Raw genomic sequence first — 22,583 nt, 5'->3', positions numbered from 1 at the left:
TCACACTTCTCTGGCAACAGATTTTCACCTGACTTGAAGAGAAATAATCCGAACAGCGAAAAATGAATTTCACCTTTAAGACTTGAAACCTGAACAAGTAGAGTTTGCTATTTGTCTAGCGACTCAACGATCTATAGAACCAACCAGGTATTGAACTAAGGGTGAAAAACCCACTTCCTTAGGTAAGGGATTGAAGATAAACTTCAGAGAATTCTGGTCCAAGAACAGAGGCATTCTCCTAAGCCTGTTCATCTCCCCAACAATCTACTTCTCTCATGACCCTTGCTTCTATTACCCACACTGCCATTACTCTCCAGCACTGCCCAAGATGGCTGTTCCACATCTTGCCAATCACTAAAGCCTTCCAAGTGCTGAAAGAGAATTCAATTAGAGAGTATCAGAGGTCCAAGGTCAGCCACAATTCAAGAGGGGAAGGGAAGTTATGATTTGACCACAGGGCTCTGCATCTCAAACTCAGCCTAAGAGATACCGCACTAGAAGCAGCAAGAAGAGGGAAGTTCTTTTTAAGATCAGAAATGTAAATTATAGCAGATTTGGGATTAAAAAGCCATGTTACAATACGATCCTAAAGCTTAATAAAGTTAAAGGACGATTTGGCTCTGGCATAGCACCTTTGATTTCATGTTCTCAAGGGATTTTATAAACAAATTAAGCACCATAACACCCCAGTGAGAAAGGATTGCTTCAGCTGGACGTGGGGGTACTCAGCACCTATGGGATTAAAAAAAAAAAAACCCAAAACAGCAGATGCTAACTATGCTCTCTTCTTTTTCTTGCACAGGAAGACTGTTAAATCCTGGGAGATCAGAAGTGTATAATCTCTAGTCTCTAAGACTTTCTTCTTTATGTCTGGGGGTAAAGAGAGCATGAAACCCTTCTGAACATCAAGGATAGAAAATGTGTAATTTATAACTTCAGAATCCCACCTGTTCTGCAGGGATTTGCTGCTATGAAAGGAGAACAATGTTTTCTTCCTATAAAATAGGTAGAAGTTAAGGATCCAGCAATGTTTGGGAGTAATATTAAAAATAAAATAAATAAAATACTATAAGCTTCTGATATTACTGAGAAAGCAACAATCCCAGTCACTGTTTAAGGCAGGTTCTCATTTTCTGCTGCTGCTGCTGTGGATTTCTGGTGGTTGTTCTAATGTCTTTGGAGAGTTTTAAGAGGAAAATCACTAGGGCATGAGGGCATAGGGGGAATGTAGCTTTCCAGTTCTAAACAGCCAACATTTCCTCTGTTCTCCCTGAGCATGGTGACAGAGAATGAGTACCTCAGATAATGCTACAGGCACAAGGCTTGCTTTCAGGTGTGGATAAAAGCAAGAGCATATAAAACACACACAAAATGCTCTTGTGAAGTGGACCTTGGACTAGAAACTAAAAGACCAAAAAGCACCGACAGACACTAAAATAATTAATTGTAGGTCTCACCTTCACCTGGCAGTAGCACAGATTATCCGTGTCCATTGCTGGAACCACACATGTGCCTCTGCGCTAATCCTGTTCCCGATTATGACATTGCCATGCTGGCTGGCAATGGACAAATCAAAGACAGGTATTCTCTGTATCTCAGTTCCTTGACATGTAAAAAGGCTTGCCTTCTTTACAGGGTTGTTGTCAGGATTAGCTAATTAATGTCTGTACATAAATAAATAAATAAATAAACCAGTCAGCCAGCAAGCCTGAAACTTCAACCATACTTTCCTAAATACACGTGCTTTCTGGAAACCCTGATAATATAAAAACCAGCCAGGGGTTTCAAAAGCTGGCTAAACTCCTAACAGAGCCAGCTACCACATGAAGGTGAGCTGTGTGCAAACCAAAAAGGACTATGGAAGGTCACTAGCCATGTCAAAGATAAGGCAAAATAGCTACTGAGCTAAAATGTATCTTAAACCTAAAACTGAAACAGGAAAACAATGGGCTAGATCTTGCCAGGGGCAAGGAGCCATGGAATCTTTACTCATAAATGGACAAGACCTTGGGTTTACATTTCACCTCCACAGCATAGTAACGTCATGATTTAAGTGGCATCAGCGGAAGTTGAGGGTGAACAGCATTTCTTCAGCAATCTGAAGAATTCTACCATTCCTGTCAATTCGTACCATTACTGGATGGCATCTTAATTAGTTCACTTTATAGCTCTTGGATAACCAGCATGAAACATTTTTTCTTCCAGATGTTTGTCACCACCAAACTCAGCCAACCAGAGCATGGCCCTGCACTGGGATCTATCCATGCTGTTTGACAGAGGAGTGCTAATCAGTTTCAGAACACTTTACCTGTAAGGCCACTCTCTAGGAGGTTGTCTGAATGTTTCGTCTCCTCAGAGCCTGAGCTGCATGAAAATCCTACTCAACAGCTGAGTTCTTTACAAACACAAGATTTATTAAAAGGTAGAGAGAAAAGAATTTAAAACAAACTAAACTAGTGTCTCGACATACCTAGATTTAGCAGAGTTACATTAGAGATGGCATTCTCACTTGTAAGTTTCACAAAAGAAACCTGATGTGCGTCAGAGGGCAAATTCTGGGGTTTGATTCCCTTGTTGTGGGTTCTGAAAAAGCAACAGATCTCAGGACCACACAGGCTTTTTGCACAGGCTAAATCATGGAGGCTTACATAATTGGAGGCCTTCTTTGTCATGATGGCAAAACAAAATAGTACCACTGAAGAGTTACAGCTCTGTGTGAGAGAGGATTATACAGCATGACCTACTAGAGAAAATGACAGAGAAATTTCATTAGCCATTGAAATGAAGCTGATTACAGGGAAATTATGTGTTTTATTATTTACTGGAAGCGTTTTAATGAGGTAAAATAATAACAAGGCTTAGCAGGACTGAAACTCTCTGATGCAATATCAACGTTTTACAGATTTTTTTCTGGCCGTCTCTATTTATACCATCATTATAGCAATTTATGCTAATTACATCATTATGTAAATTACAGTAACAAAAAGATAATCAAGTCCCATACAGAGGCAGAAACCCATGGGCTGTAATGGCTTACATTCTAATAGCAAGCGATGGGGGAAGGTCAGAGATGTGATTACATTAACAATGATTTTTTTTTTTAATTTAAACCTGAAAATGAACTGGCTACAGACAGCCCTATGCTTCTCAAATCTCTGAACAAGCAGAGAAGTCACAGAAATGGGAAAAGATTCCAAAAAACTAGATTTTCAAGAGAGCACAGCTCCTATTTTGACATCTGGACTGGCCAGGTTGTCAAGAGATCATTAGCCAGCAATTGCCACCGTGACCCTTCAGTACCTAATGTGCACCCAATCTGCTGAGCTCTTTTGAAAACCTGGCTATGGATTTTGGTGCCAAATGGGAGCTGAGCTCTTGAAAATCTGGGCTCAGCTAGATTCTGAGCCTTTTGAAAGTCTGGCCCACTGACCTGGCCCAATGCCCGGTGAAGTCAATAGAAAGCCTCCCACTGACTTCAGCGGGTGTTGGATCAGGCCCTACTGCATACTACTGAGACACCCTGTCCTCCACTCTCTTCACCAGCTTCCCGTAGAATATCTGATCAAGTTCAAAGTCTCTGTCCTTATCTTCAAGGTGCGCCTAAGAGATCTAAAAGACACCCTGAAGCACGGGGATGAAAGCCATCATCAAGAACCCCTCAAACACAATTAAACTTTCTACCATAAGGGTAAAGCTTCTCTGTGCAGGAGACAGAGCTTTCCAGGGGGCTGGTCTGAGACTGCGGAACCAATGCAAGAAAGGACCATCTCGAGCCTCACCACCTTCTCCTCCAAGTGCAAGGTGCACGTCTTCCATCTGCCTTCTCTAACAAATATGTACCAGCCTGGGCATTTATAAAAACAAAGTCCTACCGCCTAATGCTCCTCCTTCAAAGAGTATGAACACACGAACAAACCGCACAACAAATGCTAGCCATGTCACCTAATGCAATAATGGAAGAGGCTCATTATATACAATGGAGAGGAGGGTTATATAAGAAACTATATAGAACAGAATAATGATAAAGAAGAAGGATGGCCCAGTGGTTAGGGCACTAGCCTGGGACTTCAGACACCTGGGCTCAAGTTCCTGCTCTGCCACAGACTTCCTGTGTGACGCTGGGCAAGTCACTTAGTCCCTCTGTGCTTCAGTTCCCCATGTGTAAAAATGGGCATGATAGCACTGCTTCATCTCACATGGGTATTGTAAGAATAAACGCATTGCAGGATTGCAAGGCTCTCAGATACTATGGATTATGCAGGCCACATAAGTACCTCAAAGGACTAGATCACAATCCCCATGTGAATCGCTGAAATGTGAGAATCTGCAAAGAAGAGAACAAGTAATAAAGAGAGCAACAACAACAAAAAGCAGTATAAAAATACCCGGTCAATAAGGTAACTAATAATTCTTCATTATTTTTCGAGTTCACCCTACCGTATATTTACTAGTTGTCACTAGCATGCATCTCACTGCAGCACTAGCTGTGGAATCTTTGCTGAGTAGTTGGGAGACAGCTGATATTTTTATGCATGTTACGAAGTGTGTGGGATTAACAACATTATAACATCTTGGTCAGGAGCAATTTAACAGGTGCAAATGTCTTTTTTTTTTTTTTTTTTTTAAGCTCACATTTTAAACAAAGATTTCAGACTACCTGTACAGTACAAGGCTATGACATGTTCTGCCTCCTGTCCTCCTCTCACCACTCAGACATGAGCTTAATATATGCCAAACAAAATTAACACATTTGTTCAGTAAAGCATGACCAGGTTATCCTGAAGGTAGCTATTGCATCGGAACCTCTAAAAGCAGTAAATAAGTAGTATTACTGAACTGCATTCAATGACCAGCAGAGAATTTAGTCCGTTGTCTCAAATTCTAAGTGCAATCACTCTGAGCACAGTCCAGAAGAAATAAAGGGAGCTATATAAGGACTCTTGGAGCCTGTGTCATCAAGAGTGTTTTTCTACTAATGTTTCTCTAATTGTGATCCACTGGGAGCTAATATGGCTACACTTCAGTGAGCTGCAAATTTCTGTCTATCAGCGTGGAGAGAATGCTTGGGAGTACAGAATGACAACAACAAAAAACCCACCATTTTTGAGCACTACAAAATGTGAGGGAAATGGGGGGTATTCAGTCCATTTTAAAGGTGGGAGTCAGTTGCAAATCTCAAATCCAGATTTAGGTTTTGGACACTACTGAAGTTCAAAAGTAATCAGATTTAGTGTTGCACTTCAGGCTGTCTCTCGTTTATTCCACATTAATCATCAGTTATGATATAACCTACCCTCAGAAAGGCCCATTTCCAGCCTAGATTACTCATACCAACAACAATCACCACTATATTAGATTAGAAGAAGTGCCTTGTTTCTGGAGCGAGATCGCCAAGGTAGCAAATGCTAACACAAGCAACATAAGACCAAGGGCTCAATTCTGAATTGGAATGGCCCTATAAAGAACAATCTAAGCATATCAGGCGCTAAAGTGATTCCAAAGACACGTTAGCTGCATATTTAACACAGTTATGCTCCAATATTCTCTCCCCCTCCCCACACATACAGGACATGGATATTGAAACAGTAGGCAATTTAAATGTCAATCATTTACTTACTCCAGTCACACAAAGGCAGTTATGCCATAATTCATTAGTATCAGAATATTTCTGGAATAAACAGCACCCAGGAGCCTCCTTAGAGGGGAAGTCAATAGAGAGTCTAAATGCCTTCCTGAAATTTTTGTACATTCTTTCAGCCAACATAGAGATCAGAGGTCAGAAACAAATTTCTCCCCATGGTCCAGTTTGGTACATTCACAAGAATGTATGCCTTCCTCCATAGCCTCCAACTAGAGAATGTATTAGATAGGTGGACCATTAGTCTATTCTGATATGTCAGTTGTTAAACTCACGTGCTCTAAAGGTATGAACCAGCACAAACTTTTCATGTGTATTTGTAATATTATTTATTATATATTATTTGTATTATAGCTTCCAGGGGCCCATCACAGAACCCAGATCTAGTCTCTGCCCAAAGAGCTAATAATCTAAGTATATGTTAAGATGGTCATAAAATGAGTAATATACTAGGGAGACTAGGAGTCCTCTAAAACATGTTATACTCTGTTTGCAAGTGATACTAAATATAAATATATATTATACACACACACACACACACACACACACACACACACATACCCCATATGTAAAACCATGTGCCTTTACTACCAACTGTACAGCTTTCAAAGACAACCATATAAATGTCTAAAAATGACCTAAGAAACTTTCTTGTCCCTTAAAATGTCACAACTGAAGGATAAAGTCATTTCTTGGGCCCTTCCAGAGTTACAAATGAGCACTGGGTCCTGTTATAAAGATGGGACTAACCCATTTTCCAGTGACAGAAAGCTCATTTATATTTCTGCAGGGCTGTGATATATGAGAATTTAAAGCTGTGACATGTCCAGAAAAGCTGTATCAGGAATATAGCTGCATGCCACCCATCCTGAGGGAGCCAGTGGGGGGGACATTCCTCACTGAAGAGTAGGAAAGATTTCTCTCTTTCTCTCTCTCTCACACACACACATACACACAAAATCAAATGGTGCAGTTTTGTTTGAAACTGCTCCAGGGTTTAAAAGTAAGTGCCAGACAAGATAGATTAGTGGGCAGAGAGCTGGTAAAACAGTCAAAAGTGTATGACAAATTACCACACAGCTCTGCAATTTATCAGACAGTTCCATAATTTATCATGTGATTCTACAATTTACCACATGGTTATCTCCTCCACATATGTGGGTCTCTCTCTCTCTTTTACACACATGCTTTTTCCATCTCTACAAAGGTAATATTAACATTTTACCCGGCATAATTCAGTAAATTCAATGCAAATTCAAAATATTCTCCATTACATTTAACTGTTTTTCCATCATCTTGCCTGGTAGAAAAGAATGAGGAGACCTCACCATTTCTTGGTGCTTGTCATAGCTGTATGTAGTGAAAGGCAAGTCACATTTTAGTGGGTCTATTTTGGCATGTCACAGCGTGAGAGCCACCTTGTGATATGCCTTTCACTTCACTGAGAGGCCCTAAAGTGCTGCAAATCAATCTGCAAAATGCTGATAAGATATCTGCAACCGATAAGGTTTATACAGCAGTATTGCTGAACTATATTCCCATTTGTGATCGCAACAGTCATAATGGATATAACAAACCATGGCAGGTTGTATATTAGAACTAAATACATACATAATCAGATTCAATTAGCTAACCAGTATCTGTTTGTAGGAGGTTCTGCTCCTACCAGTCAGCACAGTGGTTTCAAGTCTTCAGTTTCAGTGAATTTGTCATACCATGCTAATCTCAGTCACTGTGCTGGTCTGCATTATGCTATGTGTAAATGGCTAGGAAGTCCAGGTTGGATTAGAAAGGCCGAACAAGCCACATGGAAGACAGCAAGGGCCAGATTCCATAGACTTTAATGGAGTCTCCCCAGGGATAATTTGGCCCATGCTGCATAGATACACTCATTTGGCCATGAAAGTATAGGCCGAATTCTAGCTATATTTGGCAGGGAGTACAGCTATGGAAACCCTAACCCACAGGTTAATACAGTTTTGTCAGGACAAAACTCTCAGCTTATAGTGTGAGTTGTGCTACCTCCATAGCAACACTTTTTCCTGCTATTCCTTTGCTCTTTAAAGAAGCACATAAGTGTGCTCTAAAATGTGTTCACTACATGTTCTAAAAACTGCTGTATAACAGGGTTATTCTTTGATAGTTTAATATAACCTTAATGCACCAGTGCTGTTACATTTATTTCATGCTTCCCATACAGGTGCAATCTAGCATAGAGAGAGAAAACAGGATTCTAATAAAGACTGGCCTCGAGAACATGGATTAGTTTCCTTCTAAAACACTTTAGAAAAAGACCCCATATTTCATGCCAGCTACTAGCTTGAATCACGATAGTCTTTCCTGATCCTATTTCTTTTACGGTCGAGACCACTGAGAATAAATCAGTTTAGAGTACTGGCTCCAGAAAGCAGAGCATTGGGTTTAGGGATCTATCAGCGGTGAGACAATCTGGAAACGTTTCTTAGGGAACAAGTTATGAAGCCTTTCCAATGTATGCACTGACAAGAGATGGTGACTGGAGCTCACTTTCCCTCTACTAGTGCTTCAATCAGCATGACCAGATTGCAAGTGTGAAAAATTGGGGAAGAGCGTGGTGGGTAATAGGTGCTCATGTAAAAAGCCCTGAGTATCAGGACTGTCCCTATAAAATCGGGACACCTGGTCAACCTTCCTCCAATGCTGCAGGCAGCCATAATGCGATGTATATGCTCCTAGATCACAGAAGGTTTGGAGGGCCACTAGAACTACTGGTAGTGTTATGTGGGCCAGAAAATATATATTGGGGGAAACCATGGCTGCTCCTACTCACCATGCTCCAGCAAGCTCTTGGAGGCTGGTGCTAGCGTGGGAAGGGAAGTTTGGGTACAGTTTTCCTCCAGTGTCTTTATGTCTGCTCCTTTCCTCTGCATATGCAATAACTCCAGATACTTCCAGTCAAATAGGCACCCTTCCTCCATCCCACCATAGTCCAAACTGTAGAAGCTTTAATTTAGTCTTTAACCATCTTCCCTGCAGTTGGGGCAACCCTGCTTCCCCTTTTGCAATAATTTACAACCTCTCAGAGAACAGGGAGAAACTAAGGCCCTGAGGAACTTAATCATGTGCTTAACTTTAAGCATGTGAGTATGCCTATTGAAGTGATTGCTTTTATGCTTAACATTAAGTATATGCTTAAGTGCTTCGCTGGATCGGGACGAAGAGTACAACACCATTATTAAATTCCTAAGACACAAGGGAAGTGTAAACACCTGCTGACTCATCTTCTTTTGATGTGAAATATTTCTCCCCATCCTCCTCTGTTTTATTTTAAGCTTTTACAGTTTTTTTTTTTCTTTAAAGAAACCTCTTTTAGGCAAATCATTCAAGCCAACATTAGTTCAAATTAGAGTTGGTTGGAGAAATTTTGTTAGAACCATTGTCCATTAGAATATGCAGTTCCATTGAACGTGAAAACTTCACAAAAACAGGTTGATTTCACCAGAATTTTGTTTTGGAAGAAAATCAGGAGAAAAAAGTTCCAAGAATGTCAAAACCCCCCGTTTTGACATTTTCAGAATGAACGCTTTCCATTTTTCATTTGAAATGATCTTTTGTTTCAAAGTTTTTTATTTTGGATAATATATTATATTATGTATTATAGTACAAAATAAAAAAATCAAAATTGAAATAAAATGTTTCAAACTACCCAATACATTTTTTAAAATTTTCCTTCAGAGAATTTTGAAATGTTCAGTTTTGAATAAAGTCAAAGTTTAAAATCTTGAACTCCTTCACAAAACAGAACTTCCATCCTCTCCCCAGCACCAGATCAAATAGTTTTGCCTTCCCCCACCCCTTTTAATTTCTTAAAGTTGCACATTAATTTGGCCAAATAAAACACTAACCATTTAGAAAAAGAGAACTCTTATAAGATGTGAATCTTAGCATCCTGTCAATTTCATACCCAGTAAACACATTTTTTTATTTAAACGTACATAAATTGTGTCTTCCATTTTCCTTACGCTTAATTACAGTGTCACATCTCCTGAAGTTAAATTGTCATTCAAATCTTGAAGATCATTTACATTTTTTTCAAACATCTTTAAAACTCTCATGATGCTCTGTGCCAGGGGGTTGTCAAACTTTTTCCACCGAGCACCACAGAGAACACCCTGCCAGCCTCCTCCTCTCTTCTATAATGAGGAGGATTCAACTCCAGCATCCCTGCTGACTGCATCTCTGGCACATGATGAGAGATGACCCCACACATAGACCAGTTAAGAATGAACATTTACTTAAGAACAGATATTTGTGTTGAATATTTACCAACAAAGGATTGGGTTTTTCTCTGTTTCTTTTATTGCCAACACAAGAGAGTAAAGAGCATATCCCCATGCTTGTGATCAAGTAACAGCTCCCCTCTGAAGCAGTTGTGTCCTCTCTGATACTTCCTAGACTAGTGGAAAGGTCATCTGCAAGGGTTCGCTTTCAAAATAATAAAGCACCAAGGCTGGCTAATCAGTAAGAGCGCTGGCCTTCAGCTTTCTGAATAGCTTGGAAGTGGGATGACAACTCTTCTCAGATTCTTGAGGCCACAGTGCAAAGGGGACAAACACCCTGAGGAAACAACCCGATTCTTTAATCAATAGAGATTGACGTTTAATCAATACAAGTTGCTCATTAATAAGGTCCAGTGTCATCTTGCAGAAAGGAATGTAGATTTTTAGGTCTTCAAGTAAAAGAGTGTATGAGATGAACTATAAATTGCTGTGTAATGGAGTCTGAGACAAATCCTTGCTGACAAAGAAGGTGTGATAACACCAGTTCTTATGTAACTGAAATTCACGGTTTGATAATGGGGAGGAACAGATAAAGCAGCAATGTTAATAAAAATGTAAATGAAACAAACTCCGTATCGAATGCTCTGATTTTTTTTCCAGCCATTTGAGCCAAAGTGTGTCCAGGAACTCACCGGTGCTTTGCTTTAATATTTAACGCTGAACCAGAAATGCTCCATTGGTCAACGAACACGTTGTGCATGGTGAATGTCTGTAAGCATGCTGCAGCAGGGTGTGTATCTGACATACAGGAACATGAAGCCAGCTGCTGGTAGGGGGTTAGTGAAGAAATGAACAAGAGTACCCGGATTTTAGTGCTAGGACACTACTGCCTCAACCAATTATCATCAAGGGAAGTTGTATTTTACTTGTCATAGCCTCCTCCCAGTTTAGGACGGCATTTGGAATCGTCAATGCTATGGCACCATTATCTAGGAAGCAAAGAGGCAAAAAAGTAGCACTCATATAAAGAGGACGCATGGGGAGGAATTGTAGGGGTCACATCCCCCTCCCCCCCACTTTGCCGTTTGGCTTGTACTGAGCATGCTCTGGATTCTCTGTACCTTGAAGTCTTTAAACCATGATTTGAGGACTTCAATAACTCAGTCATCGGTTAGGGGTCTATTACAGGAGTGGGTGAAGTTATGTGGCCCATGATGTTCAGAGGTCAGACTAGATGATTGTACCGGTCCCTTTTGACTTTAAAGTCTATGAGCCTATAAGCCATCTGCTGAAGCTGCTGCCCTCCCTCTACCCACCCACTATCGGCAGGTACGGGTTGTCTCTGCACTCCTATCTGCCCAGCGGGGAAGGGGTCTCCGGGGATCAGTAAATTTGATCTCTCCTGGTATAAGATAATGTATAAGCAAATCAAGTTCAACAAGTGGGCTATATTTCAACACACACTCACTCAGAGCCAGATCCTCACCTGGTGTAAATCAGTCTAGCTCTACTGAAGTCAATGTAGCTAAGCCAATTTACACCAGTCGATGATCCGGCCTTCTACAGGTATCTCTGAGCACAACAGAGTAGTTCATCAACACTACAATTGCCTGAATGACAAGGATAAGACCTCCTGGCCTGAGTCCTTCAACTAATCTGTCATTAACCATCAGGAAAATTAATGAATAATTGAGCAGCATTCTACTGAACTGCGATTAGTCTGTTGATCTGAAATGGCAGACCTAATTTTGAATTCTCTGAAACCAGCATCAAATTGTTTCTAATATACTAACTGATACATAAGACTGGAGTGACCGCTTCACTTTATCAGAAATGTGTATTCAACCTATATTGTTTATGCCAAAACACAACAGCATTGCCTTTTAATCTCTCCTCATGAAAAAGGCCCTCTTGCATTGGACCAGATGAAGCTGTTTTTCAAACATGCACACACACAATGGTGTTTCTGCTTCAACAAGACCTACATTTATATGCTGTGAAGAAAAACAGGCAGAGATAATAATGCACAAAGAGGGTCAGAGGAAGAACAGGTGATAGATTGCAACCATATAATTTAATACGCGGCATTTTTTCTGCACGCGATTGAAATAATAAAGCAAATTCTAATGATTAAGAATGGATTTGTGGAATTTACAATATTGTCCCAATCAAAATATTTATATGAAATGACTCTAGGGGGAAAAAAAACCTCTTTAGCAATGTCTTGCTAAAGGCCACAATGTTCTGAGGGGCAGACTAATTTACAGCTACTCTGGAGATTTGAAAGCTTTAATACATAAGGCTTATAGACACCTGATAAGCTAATTTTGTAAGAGAAACTAAAATAAATCTCACACAATAAGCCACTTAGATATTTATTAATCACGTTGCACCATTTCTGCTAATTAAAAACACTGACGTTGAACTTTAAATTTCTCCTTTTAAAGTATTGATCAGACAAACTCATGAAGAAACAGGGAACTTTTTATAGTAATTAGGCTGGCAATTACAGCCAAGAGAACAAACTTGCCACGTGAGAGCTGCTTAAGATCATCCAGGACGGACTGAACAGGGAGACTAGGCTGTGACTGCCTTATGGGAAGGGTTTTCCACGTGGGAAGCAGATTACAGTGCAACCAAGTGGCTGCAGCTTCTCTACATAGAGCGGACAAAGGGCCAGAATTGACAGTGACAGTGACTGTATCAGGGCAACCTGGGTGTGAGGAAGATTAGCATCTCCTTCCCAGGGAGCTTTGGAGGAACCATGACAGTAGTTAAAGCTGCTCTGGGCCTCCCCCTAGTGGAACAACAGAGATGATGACAAGAGGAAACATTGCAAATCCTTTATTACAAAGGTGAATCCCTAACCCCGGTTTAGATGATTTAAGATGGTGCAGGGCCGTGGAATTTTCTAAGCTTCATCCAATGCACTTCATGATAATAAGGATTGAGGGAAAGGAGCTACAGAAAGAGTTATAAAAACAGAATGACTTCTAAAGAAAATGTTTTCTAGAGTTTTTTCCATCAACTGCACTTGAATTATATATTATCAGCCCCAATTCTGACCTCATAGCAGACTTATGGTGGTCTATCTCTATGGATTTCAACAAAATTCCTCCTGAAGACACGTCAACGCTTAAAACGCTGCATCAGCTCTCTCATTGGCATAGTTAATCTACCTCCCTGAAAGGTGGTAGCTTTGTCAGCAGGATAAACCCTCGGGTTGACATAGCGCTGTCTACATCGGGGAGTTAGGTTAGTATAACTATGTCGTTCCAGGGCTCTGGATTTTTCACACTCCTGAGCGATGTAGTTATACCTAAGTAATTCTGTAGTGTAGACCAGGACTCAGAATGTCTGTTAACGTTCTTCACACCTATTACCTAAGCTGGTCTCTCCTAATCTCACTTAGAACCATTTGTGTAATTGACGTATCTAGTTTACTTGTTTGTGTTGATTGCACACACCTATGTGAAGTGAATTTCACATGCGAAAGGGGCTAAGGATAATATGCAACAATATCCATTAACTACACAGCATTCACTGGAAACAACAGCCATCACTTGGCACTTCCTCTGCAAACTGCAGCTACTACCTGGCAATCCAGGCTATTGCTATCACATTATCCCGTAATTGTTATGCAGACATCTCAAATTGCCACTGTAGAGGTGAGATATGATCAAGGAAAAGATGAATTGTGTTCTCTATGAGAAACGTACAAAGGGAAAGATAGGTGGAAAAAAATCTTTGGGGCAATTCTTAGGGAGGCAATTTGGTATTCCAATGTTGTTTGGATTCGAGGAGCCATACTAGTGGAAAATGACAAAGGGACAAAAAAAGCATTCTTGGAAAAAGAGGAAAGCAAAAGATTATGAAGATCTGAAAATGTCCAGCCTTTCAAGGGAAGGAAGGAGAGTCAAGCTGTGTGAACAACAATCTAGTAAAAGCTTTCAATAATAGCTTTCCTGAGGATTCAGTCTCTGGCTGACTCTATTCAAGGTTGACCTAAATATAAACAGGTATTGTATGCCACAAGCAGCTAGACGTTGACTGGGTGTGATATCATATCTGTAAAAGCACGCCAGATGCAGCTCAACAATGGGATGTGGGGCTTCATTAAAGAATAAAGTACAGGCAGTTGCAAGGTGGCAAAATCTCACTTTCTTTTTCGTTAAATAATACCAAAAGTGTGAATCTGTCAGTTACTGGGCTGGAGTTTTTATATATATTTTCCTCCAAAGCAAATAACTTTCTTTACTTTTACCTATCTTAGGAACCTATACAGCTTCCCATTATCATCATAGTATCTAAGCATCTTACAATCTTCTAGTGTATTTATCTTCACAACACCCCTGTGAGGTAGGGCAGTGTTATTATCCCCAGCTTATAGGTGGGAAAACTGTGGCAGACAGACAGACCAAGACCTTGTTTTCACTAGGGGAGGGAAGAAAAGGTGTGTTCTGAACTCATGTTAGCTAACGTGGTAAATCCTAGTGAAGACAAGGAAATTTATAGTTTAATATGGGTTAGTAGGTCAAGGTAAAGTCTACTTTACCTTGATTGATGAAGCTTAGTGTTTACCTCAACCTGCAAATGTGAAAATTACAAACTACCTTCTTCTCACTAGGATTTTACCTCATGTTCGTCACCACGTGTTAAACACACACGCATTCCTTTCCTAGTGAAGACGCATTGTAAGTAACTTGTCCAATGGCACACCGGAAATTTGTTGCTGAGCAGGGACCTGAATCCAGGTCTTCTGACCACCAGGCTAGCACCCTAACCACTGAATCATCCTTTGTTTTAGCCATTAGCTCATGTGTATTTTCTATGCATAGTCTCCCAAAAGGAATCAAGTCATCTTTCCTTCTTCATGTGACGTATCAGTTGCAAGCCAACTTTTTCTACACTGAGAATAAATTCCATACTAGCTAATCTGAACGTCTCGAGGCATGCAGCAGTGATTTTCACGAAGGTGTGTAGCACTGCATTTCCTTTTATTAGTTCTAAATTTACTACTTTGTAAATCAAGCAACAGTTTGAGGTTGAGGAGTGTCTTTTAGTATTTATTATGAAGAAACCTTGAAAGAAATGGTCATTGTTCAACATATATATTTCAAAAATTGATTTCTTTTTAACAAAAGTTTCTATTAAGTCAAAAAGCCAGTTTTTCATTAAAAAATTGATGAAAAATTCTTAACCACCTTTACATTTATAGCAGTGGTTTTCAAACTGGGGTACATGAGAAAAATCATGTAATGGTGGACAACACGTTTTATTTAGGAAGACTTGGCAATCTAATCAGAAGTATATTATGACCCTATCTCACATGGGGGTACACAGAATACTTTATTTGGAAAGGAGGGTGCAGCCTAAAGAGTTTGAAAGCCACTGCTCTGTAACATAGTATGGCCATCAGTCCTTGCGTCTTTCCCAACAAACAAACAAACAAACAAACTGAGTCAGTGGGCTTGTGTTATGTCAGTTGATGTTAATGGAACTCCTAAAGCACAAAGAAAAGGAATTGTACGTGGTGTTTTGGCAGTTCTGCATGAATAAGAATGTTTCCAGATTCACTGAATCAAAGCTGGGCATTTAGAGAAATAAAATATCCCCATCTTTCACAAATGTTACATTTCTTACTGGTGGATATTTTTTGCAATTTACTTTGTTGAGTAAATATTAGTTATTTTCCCTCACTTTTTAAAATGTAAAATGTACTCCTTCTTCAACAGCAGTTAAGTGTGAATGAGTAAAGGTAAAATTCAGCAGTGCCTCTGACCATTTCCTTATTTCTTAGTTTCAGGGCTGATTTTCCTGCCCAATTTTGTTCCAATGTTACAGATAGTCTTTTCTCTGAAGAGCTTTATATTACTGGGAATTAATACTGCTGCAGGCTGGTATCCTGTTGACCAAAAACAACACTCCATTGCCTATTATTACAGAAAACAATGTGAAGAATTGATTCCTTTATCAACATCAACAAAAAATTATGAGTTCTCAAAGCATCCCCTTTCTCCACTAGCCCTAAGAGATGTCTGCGAACTCAAGTAGTAGTATCAAAATAAAAACTCCCCAAATCATTACTGTGGAGGATACCACATGACTGAACCACATGCTACTTGACCACATGCCAGAAAAGATCTGTCTGCGTAGCCAGATGCCCCAGGCATCTCAGATCTGATCTGCCAGGTGGAATAAAGCCAGTAAACCTATCTAGGCCTGTCTTATAACAGATCTGATACGTTAATTATTAGCAGGGTTTTTAACAGCCTTGAGAGATGGTGTCACTCATACCAAGGCTCATCTTCTCCAGCTGTTCCAAGCTGCCAATTTCCAATCAGTGTGCTAGAATCCCATACCTAGCAGAAACTACAAGAGTCCTGTAGCACCTTAAAGACTAACAAATTCCTGAGGGCATAAACTTTCGTGGGCTGCAGCCTACTTCGTCAGATGCATCTAGCAGAGGATCAATAGACAGACCAATAAGCAGAAATAAAAATGAGCGGGCAAGACAACAGATACCAACCATTACACAATTCTGTACGTTTCTCGTATCATCTGCAATGCTGAAATGTCAAGTGAGCTCAGGGCTTGATAACTTTTTTCATTGTACTTTTAGGGTATGAATACACTTGGGGGGAGGGGAGAAGAGTGCATTTTTAACATATTGTACAATCCTAGCGTAGACAGGGAAAGCTGGACTTTCAATACAGACTAGCTGGTTGAGGTTCATAGATTCCAAGACCAGAAGGGACCACTATGATCATCTAGTCTGCCCTCCTGTACAACACAGGCCACGGAACTTCTCCATAATAATTCCTAGAGCAGATTTTGTAGAAAAACAGCCAATCTTGATTTCAAAATTGTCACTGATAGGGAACCCACCATGACCCTTGGTAAATTGTTCCAATGTTTAATTTCTCTCATTGTTAAAAATGTATGCCGTATTGTCAGTCTGAACTCATCTAGCTTCAAATGCCAGCCATTGAATTGTGTTGTATCTTTCTCTGCTAGACTGAAGAGCCCATTATTAAATATTTATTCCCCATGTAGCTACTTATAGACTGTAATCAAATCACTACTTAACCTCTTTTTATTAAGCTCAATAAATGGGGCTTTTTGAATCTATCACTACAAGGCATGTTTTTTCAGGTCTCCTTTTTTCCTAATGTAGATAGGGCCTTAAAACAATGCGTGTTGTATAAACTCAGCTTAGTATCAAACATCATCATCACATGCTACAATAACTACTTCACGTGCCAAGAACATAATTACCATCTAGCTTTATAAAGCGTCACCCGTTTGCATGGTTAACTAGTGCCTGGCTAGTAAAACTGGTTAGAAACACAGCCAACCTGCAACTTTCAACTGCCATATATTCTGTGACTGAGAGAATATACAAGATGTGCAAAGCTTGCTCCTGATCTTTGCTTCATTACCAACTGAACGATTAAAAGAAATGTGCTGGTACAATGTGCACAAATTCCACTGGTGCAGCTTCACTGAAGAACCTTGGTGGTGAATGCAGGTAATTGAACTGAGTGCAGGGACTATAGTCAAACAGAACCACCATTGTGCACTGAGCAGTAGACTTATAACTAGCTTTGAACACTTCAGCTGTGCAGTGTGAGCACAGGACTGGGCAGCTAAGACCTCCGGAGTAGAGCTGGTCGAAAAATGGATAATTTTTTCATTAAACCTTTCCCCTTCCCCCCTTTTTTCCTAATGGAAAAAATTTGAAATTAGATATTTTTCACCCAGCTCTATTCTGGACTTTTAATCCAAACTCTGTAGCTTTCTGGCCTCTGCCTCTGCTTCCCAATCAGAAAAAGGGGGACAATTGTACTTATCTAATTCATAGAGGTATTGCAAAGTTGAAGTGTTCAAGATGATCAAGTGCTATGCAAGTAATCATCATTACTACTGAGACAATGATGGGTGGCATATAGGATTATTCCCATTATTCACCTTAAAGTGTGCTACGGAATTTTAAACTTCCAACTGGTTAGGCAAAACAGATGCGCGGAGGGGGTCTTCATATTGCATTTCATCAAAAAGGACGGTACACTTTCCAATACACTTTGCCCAAGCTCCACCACACACAGACTAATGCAGACGGCCATTGCTATATCTGGATTTAGTGGCTTGGACCTTCTGGATTAGAGGCAAGCTTGCTAACAGAGAAACAAAGTACACGGAAACAATTTTATGATACAAGGCATACAGTGTGGGGCACTGGACTTATTCATCAGGGATTCAGGTATAATTATGACCACTCTCTGTCACTCATAGTGCTTCAGAATTCTCTTGTTTCAGGTGCCCTAGTACCCATACCTTTTCATCTCCATTTTGAGGAATTGCTGGTGGCTGGTCCAAGATGACGTCGTCCAAGGAAATGTAGAAATGCTACCAGGCCATCAAATTATCAGACTAGTCCCATGGAGTACAAAGAAAATGCTATGGTAACCAAAAGCCAATTACAGTCAACGGACAGACTGTCATTGACTTGAATGGGCAGTGGACATTGACTCTGTGGACAGAGCCTAAGCCTGCTGTCTGTCCAGTCGCACCAGCAACAGTGGTACCTGGGAGGGACCACGTACATTTATATGGAATGGAAGAAGCAAAATAACCAGGAATTAGCAACAATGAAGCTGTTCACACTATCACAGCACTGGAGGGGATGAAATCTGCAGTTGGAGGAGCAATCAGACAGAACCAGCATGACACTGACATGCACAAAAGGTCTGAAAACCACTGAGTCACCAAAAGGAACCCCAATTAGTCAGAATTACCATCTGCTTAAGCAGCAAACATTGCTATTAACTGTCACCGGCTTAAATCAGTTCCCTGGGAGATGTCCCAGTTAAGCAGATTTCCCAAGTAAGTGGGGTGTGTTCTGGCAAAGTGATTCAATTAAACTTTAATGTGAAAGAAAAAAAAACATTGCCAAAATAGACCTACATGTTCAATGTTTTGGGGGGTTGTTTTATTTTACTTTGAACAACTCAATATTTATTCCAAGTTTAAGATTCACAACTTTTGACCAACATGTTCCATCAACTATGAACTTTTATTTGCCTGTCGTTTACACTGGCTTTACATCTGTTGCAACTCCATTCACTTTCTGATTTATACTGAGTAAGTGGAGAATCAGAGGAACCATCTTTAATTTGAAGATTATAGTTACAGATTATCAAGAAAATTAGATTAAAAAAAAAAGGCAAGTCACAGAAGGATTCTTACTGTTTTCTATAAACAACCAGACTTGTTGCAATAACTATGTTTTAAAGATATACACAGGAATTGCAATTCCTGTTTTGGAGTCCATTTGCACTGGAAAAACCAAGCTGATTTCAAGTGGGAAATATCATATGATCTTAGCTAGAATTTGATAAAAATGAGTTATTTCTGCTTTGAAAGCAGACCTTAATGATCAATGTATTTGAGGAACACTGAAAGACTTCCCAGATAGGTCATTAGCCGGGTTTGAACTGTAGCCTTTAGCAAAGACTTTTACCACTTGAGTTCCGGAAGTAACTCCATTAGTCAACAGCAGTAGTAGAGTGTTACCACCCTTAGTCCATAGTCAGCATCCTATAGAGGAATAGAGGTTATACATATTCAGGCCCTAATTCTGCAATGACTTGAAGAGTAAATAGGACTACCCACATGCATAAAGTTAATCACATGTCTTTGCAGGATTCTGGCCTTCCACAGTTTCCAAAGGTATATAGGCATTAAATCAGGATAGTTTCCTTGGCTGAGATTTAAGTGTGTGCTTAAATAGCTTAGTGAATCAGGGTCAGAGATTTTCAAACAATTGTATTAAAAGCAGCAAATTAAAAGTAGTTCAATCTGTCTTAAGATAAAAAGATTTTCTTGTTTAAAAGATATAAAGTCTCATTATAAAAATCAGCAGGAACTAGTAAGCATCATTTGGCAGGACAGCTGCTGGACTGCACATCAGCTCATTAAAAACTATGCTAAATACTTCTGCAACATTCATGACAGACAACAACTAAAAAGTACCAAATAGTTATCTGCAGCTGAGAAAAGGAATTGGCAAAATTACAAGGTTGCCAACTCTCAGAACTACATCAAACATGATTTATGATAAATGAGCTGTGAAGAAACTATTATACTTTGTAGCTGAACAGTCAATATCAAGGCGTGGTGACCGCCATCTTGGCCAACACATTGGGGGCTGTACTGGGGCCTTCCAAAGATAAAAGGATGAGCTATGAAAACTGGGGCTAAGATAAGTCAGGCTCTCTTGCTGGCACTGTGACAGATTGATATCCCTCTGTGGCTTGGGAACAGAGGGACCTGTAAGAGAGACCTTTGTAAACCACTGGTGACTGTGAGAAAGCTGTCTCTGACAAGGAGTTTCACTGTCAGGCTGGGGATACAGCCAGATTTATCATTGCACTCGAAGTGCGTCAGGTTGGAAGATCACGCTATAGTAAAAAGATGGATCTGAATGGGAAGTAGAATAAGTGTTTACACAGCAAGGTCAAGATTTTTCAAAGCCATTTCAGGAATTTGGCACCCAAATCCACACAGGCAGCTTTGAAAATACCAGCCCACATCTTAACATAAATAAATAAATTATAACCCGGAAGGGGAAAAGTAACCTAGCTGTTCCTTAACTTCTTGAAGTTCAGATTCAATTCAAATTTGAATCAAGATTTAGGTCAGTTCTTATTTTATCCAGACTATTCCTAATGTCTTGATACGTTTATTCAAGAGGAATTTCGAGTCACCAAGAGAACTAACTGTAAGTAAAAAAGCATAAAATGGTCTCAATCTCTGAAGAAAACTATTTCCATTGTCACACTCCCACAAGAAAATCACATGGTTCTTTGCCATCTGTTGCGCTGTTACTAGCTGTTTATAATAACAAATCTGTCAAGAGAAATATGTTCACATAAAGCTGATAACATATGCTTTCTATTAACCAATGATAAAGAATATTTTAATATACTGGAGATTAAGTTTCTCGCAGATTGCAATGTTTAGAGGAAAATAATGAAACACAATGGGCCAGAGCTTTTGTTGGGAACTTCAAGGGCAGGCAATGTAGGGCTGCACCATATCCTCTCTGTGTTGCTCCTGCATCAGAAGAATTCTCCCAGGTGCCACTGAAGCTTCCTTATAGACCCTATATGCTATCAATGTGGAATATAGGAGATGCAGTAGTGCCCAGATTCTGGCTTTAGAGATTTCCTAGTGAAAAGAAAGACGGGAGAACTTACAAGGGTTCCCAGCCAGGGCTCTGATGGAAGGAGAGATTATCCCAGTTCTCCAAGGAACTCTGAACTCTCCGTCACCATCAACTCACTGTTCACAGTTAGCAGCAGAGCACGAGCAATAAACACCAAGCTGGCATCTGAATCTTTCCCTGGTGGGGTGGGCCCCATGACGTGAGGATGCCTCTTGATTACAGGTTTGACAGCATTGTCTGATCCAGCCCTGTCTCTAACAGAAATCCATATCTAGAATAGTAACACACCTTGTATCTCTCTAAGAGGACCTGGGATATAGCAGTCGGCAAAGCATGGAATACTGAATAGGGATCATTATGAACTGTATGATCATTCTGAATAGAATTAAGTTGTGTTGTACAGTAAAGACATGCCTTGAAGCATGTCAACACTCTGACTTTTCAATTACTCTACAGCCCCACAACTATAATCATGGCTACAAAACGTTGCATAACATATTCAAAAATGAAAAGCTACAGTAACTTGATTAATAAATTATCATCCTAGTTAAAGGCCAGACAAAGCAATTCTGATTTTCCCAGACCTAACATTTCAACAGAACATAAAAATAGACTTAAAACTGGTCAATGTTTATATTTAGCCCTGTTTTCTGTCATTATCTCTAGCTTGTTGCACAGCATAGAATACAAAAAAAAAAGTAAAGAACCTTGACTCACGTTGCTTTTCCTGGAGAAAGCCAGATGAGCAAACCACAGACTCTTCACCTGCTAAGGAAAGAAGACAAAGTGAAATGAGCCTTCTTTACATGAGTCAAGCTCTTTACTTTTTCTCATACACTGTGGTGTGCATATCACGCTGGGTCACAGTTTGCCCTGGATTTACAAAACTCCTATTGACGTCAGCGGGAATAGCTCAGCATGCAGAATGATGCCAGGAAATGACTCTAGCTTTTCATCAAATACTACTCCACTTGCCAGATTTTTTTCATAAAAGGGATCACAGGCAGATTACCTACCCAGGAGATTATTTAGTTTGTTTGTCACATCACTCATTGGATTTTTTTAATCTGCCACCCTAATTATAACCAATTTAGTGACATTATAAACCATCAATCTCCATTACTTATTTTTACAGAAGTTCAATTTAGATCATTTATGGGCTGAAAGTTGTAGACAACCTTTAAATCTAAATCTAAACCATTTAAATCTAAATGGTGCAAAACCGGGACATGGAAATACTAGTGACAATAATCTGCTAGGCTCCAGTCTGCAACTGCTTCCAGACAGACAGACAGACCCCTGACCCCACACAGAGCCCCACTGAAGTCACTGGGGCTCCATATTGACTTCAGGGGGGCTCCATTTGAGTGCAGGGATCCACACATGTAGTTTTCGTTGCAGGATTGGGGTCTTCTGAGAGACATTTTCCATCCATAGATCTTAAAGCACTTTACAA

At 39.9% G+C, this 22,583-nt stretch overlaps 1 protein-coding gene across 6 annotated transcripts in view; it reads right to left on the bottom strand.

Moving 5' to 3' along the window:
• Positions 1 to 22,583, bottom strand: part of PITPNM3 (PITPNM family member 3) — a 315,040-nt gene that overhangs the window by 94,325 nt on the left and 198,132 nt on the right. For 5 of the 6 annotated variants that reach the window (XM_067537998.1, XM_067538000.1, XM_067537997.1 and 2 more), the window contains one exon: positions 21,845 to 21,895. The exons of the other annotated variant lie outside the window; for it this stretch is intronic. In XM_067537998.1, coding sequence (XP_067394099.1) covers positions 21,845 to 21,895 — 51 coding nt within the window. The remainder of the gene's footprint in view (positions 1 to 21,844; positions 21,896 to 22,583) is intronic. 6 annotated transcript variants of the gene reach the window in all.

The sequence above is a fragment of the Emydura macquarii genome, unplaced genomic scaffold (genome assembly GCF_026122565.2).
Source record: "Emydura macquarii macquarii isolate MOO-44397 ecotype Brisbane River unplaced genomic scaffold, CSIRO-AGI_Emac_v2 contig_450, whole genome shotgun sequence".
Classification (NCBI taxonomy): domain Eukaryota; kingdom Metazoa; phylum Chordata; order Testudines; family Chelidae; genus Emydura; species Emydura macquarii.
The sequence above is the reverse complement of the archived record's forward strand: the minus strand, read 5'-3'. Positions and strand labels throughout refer to the sequence as shown.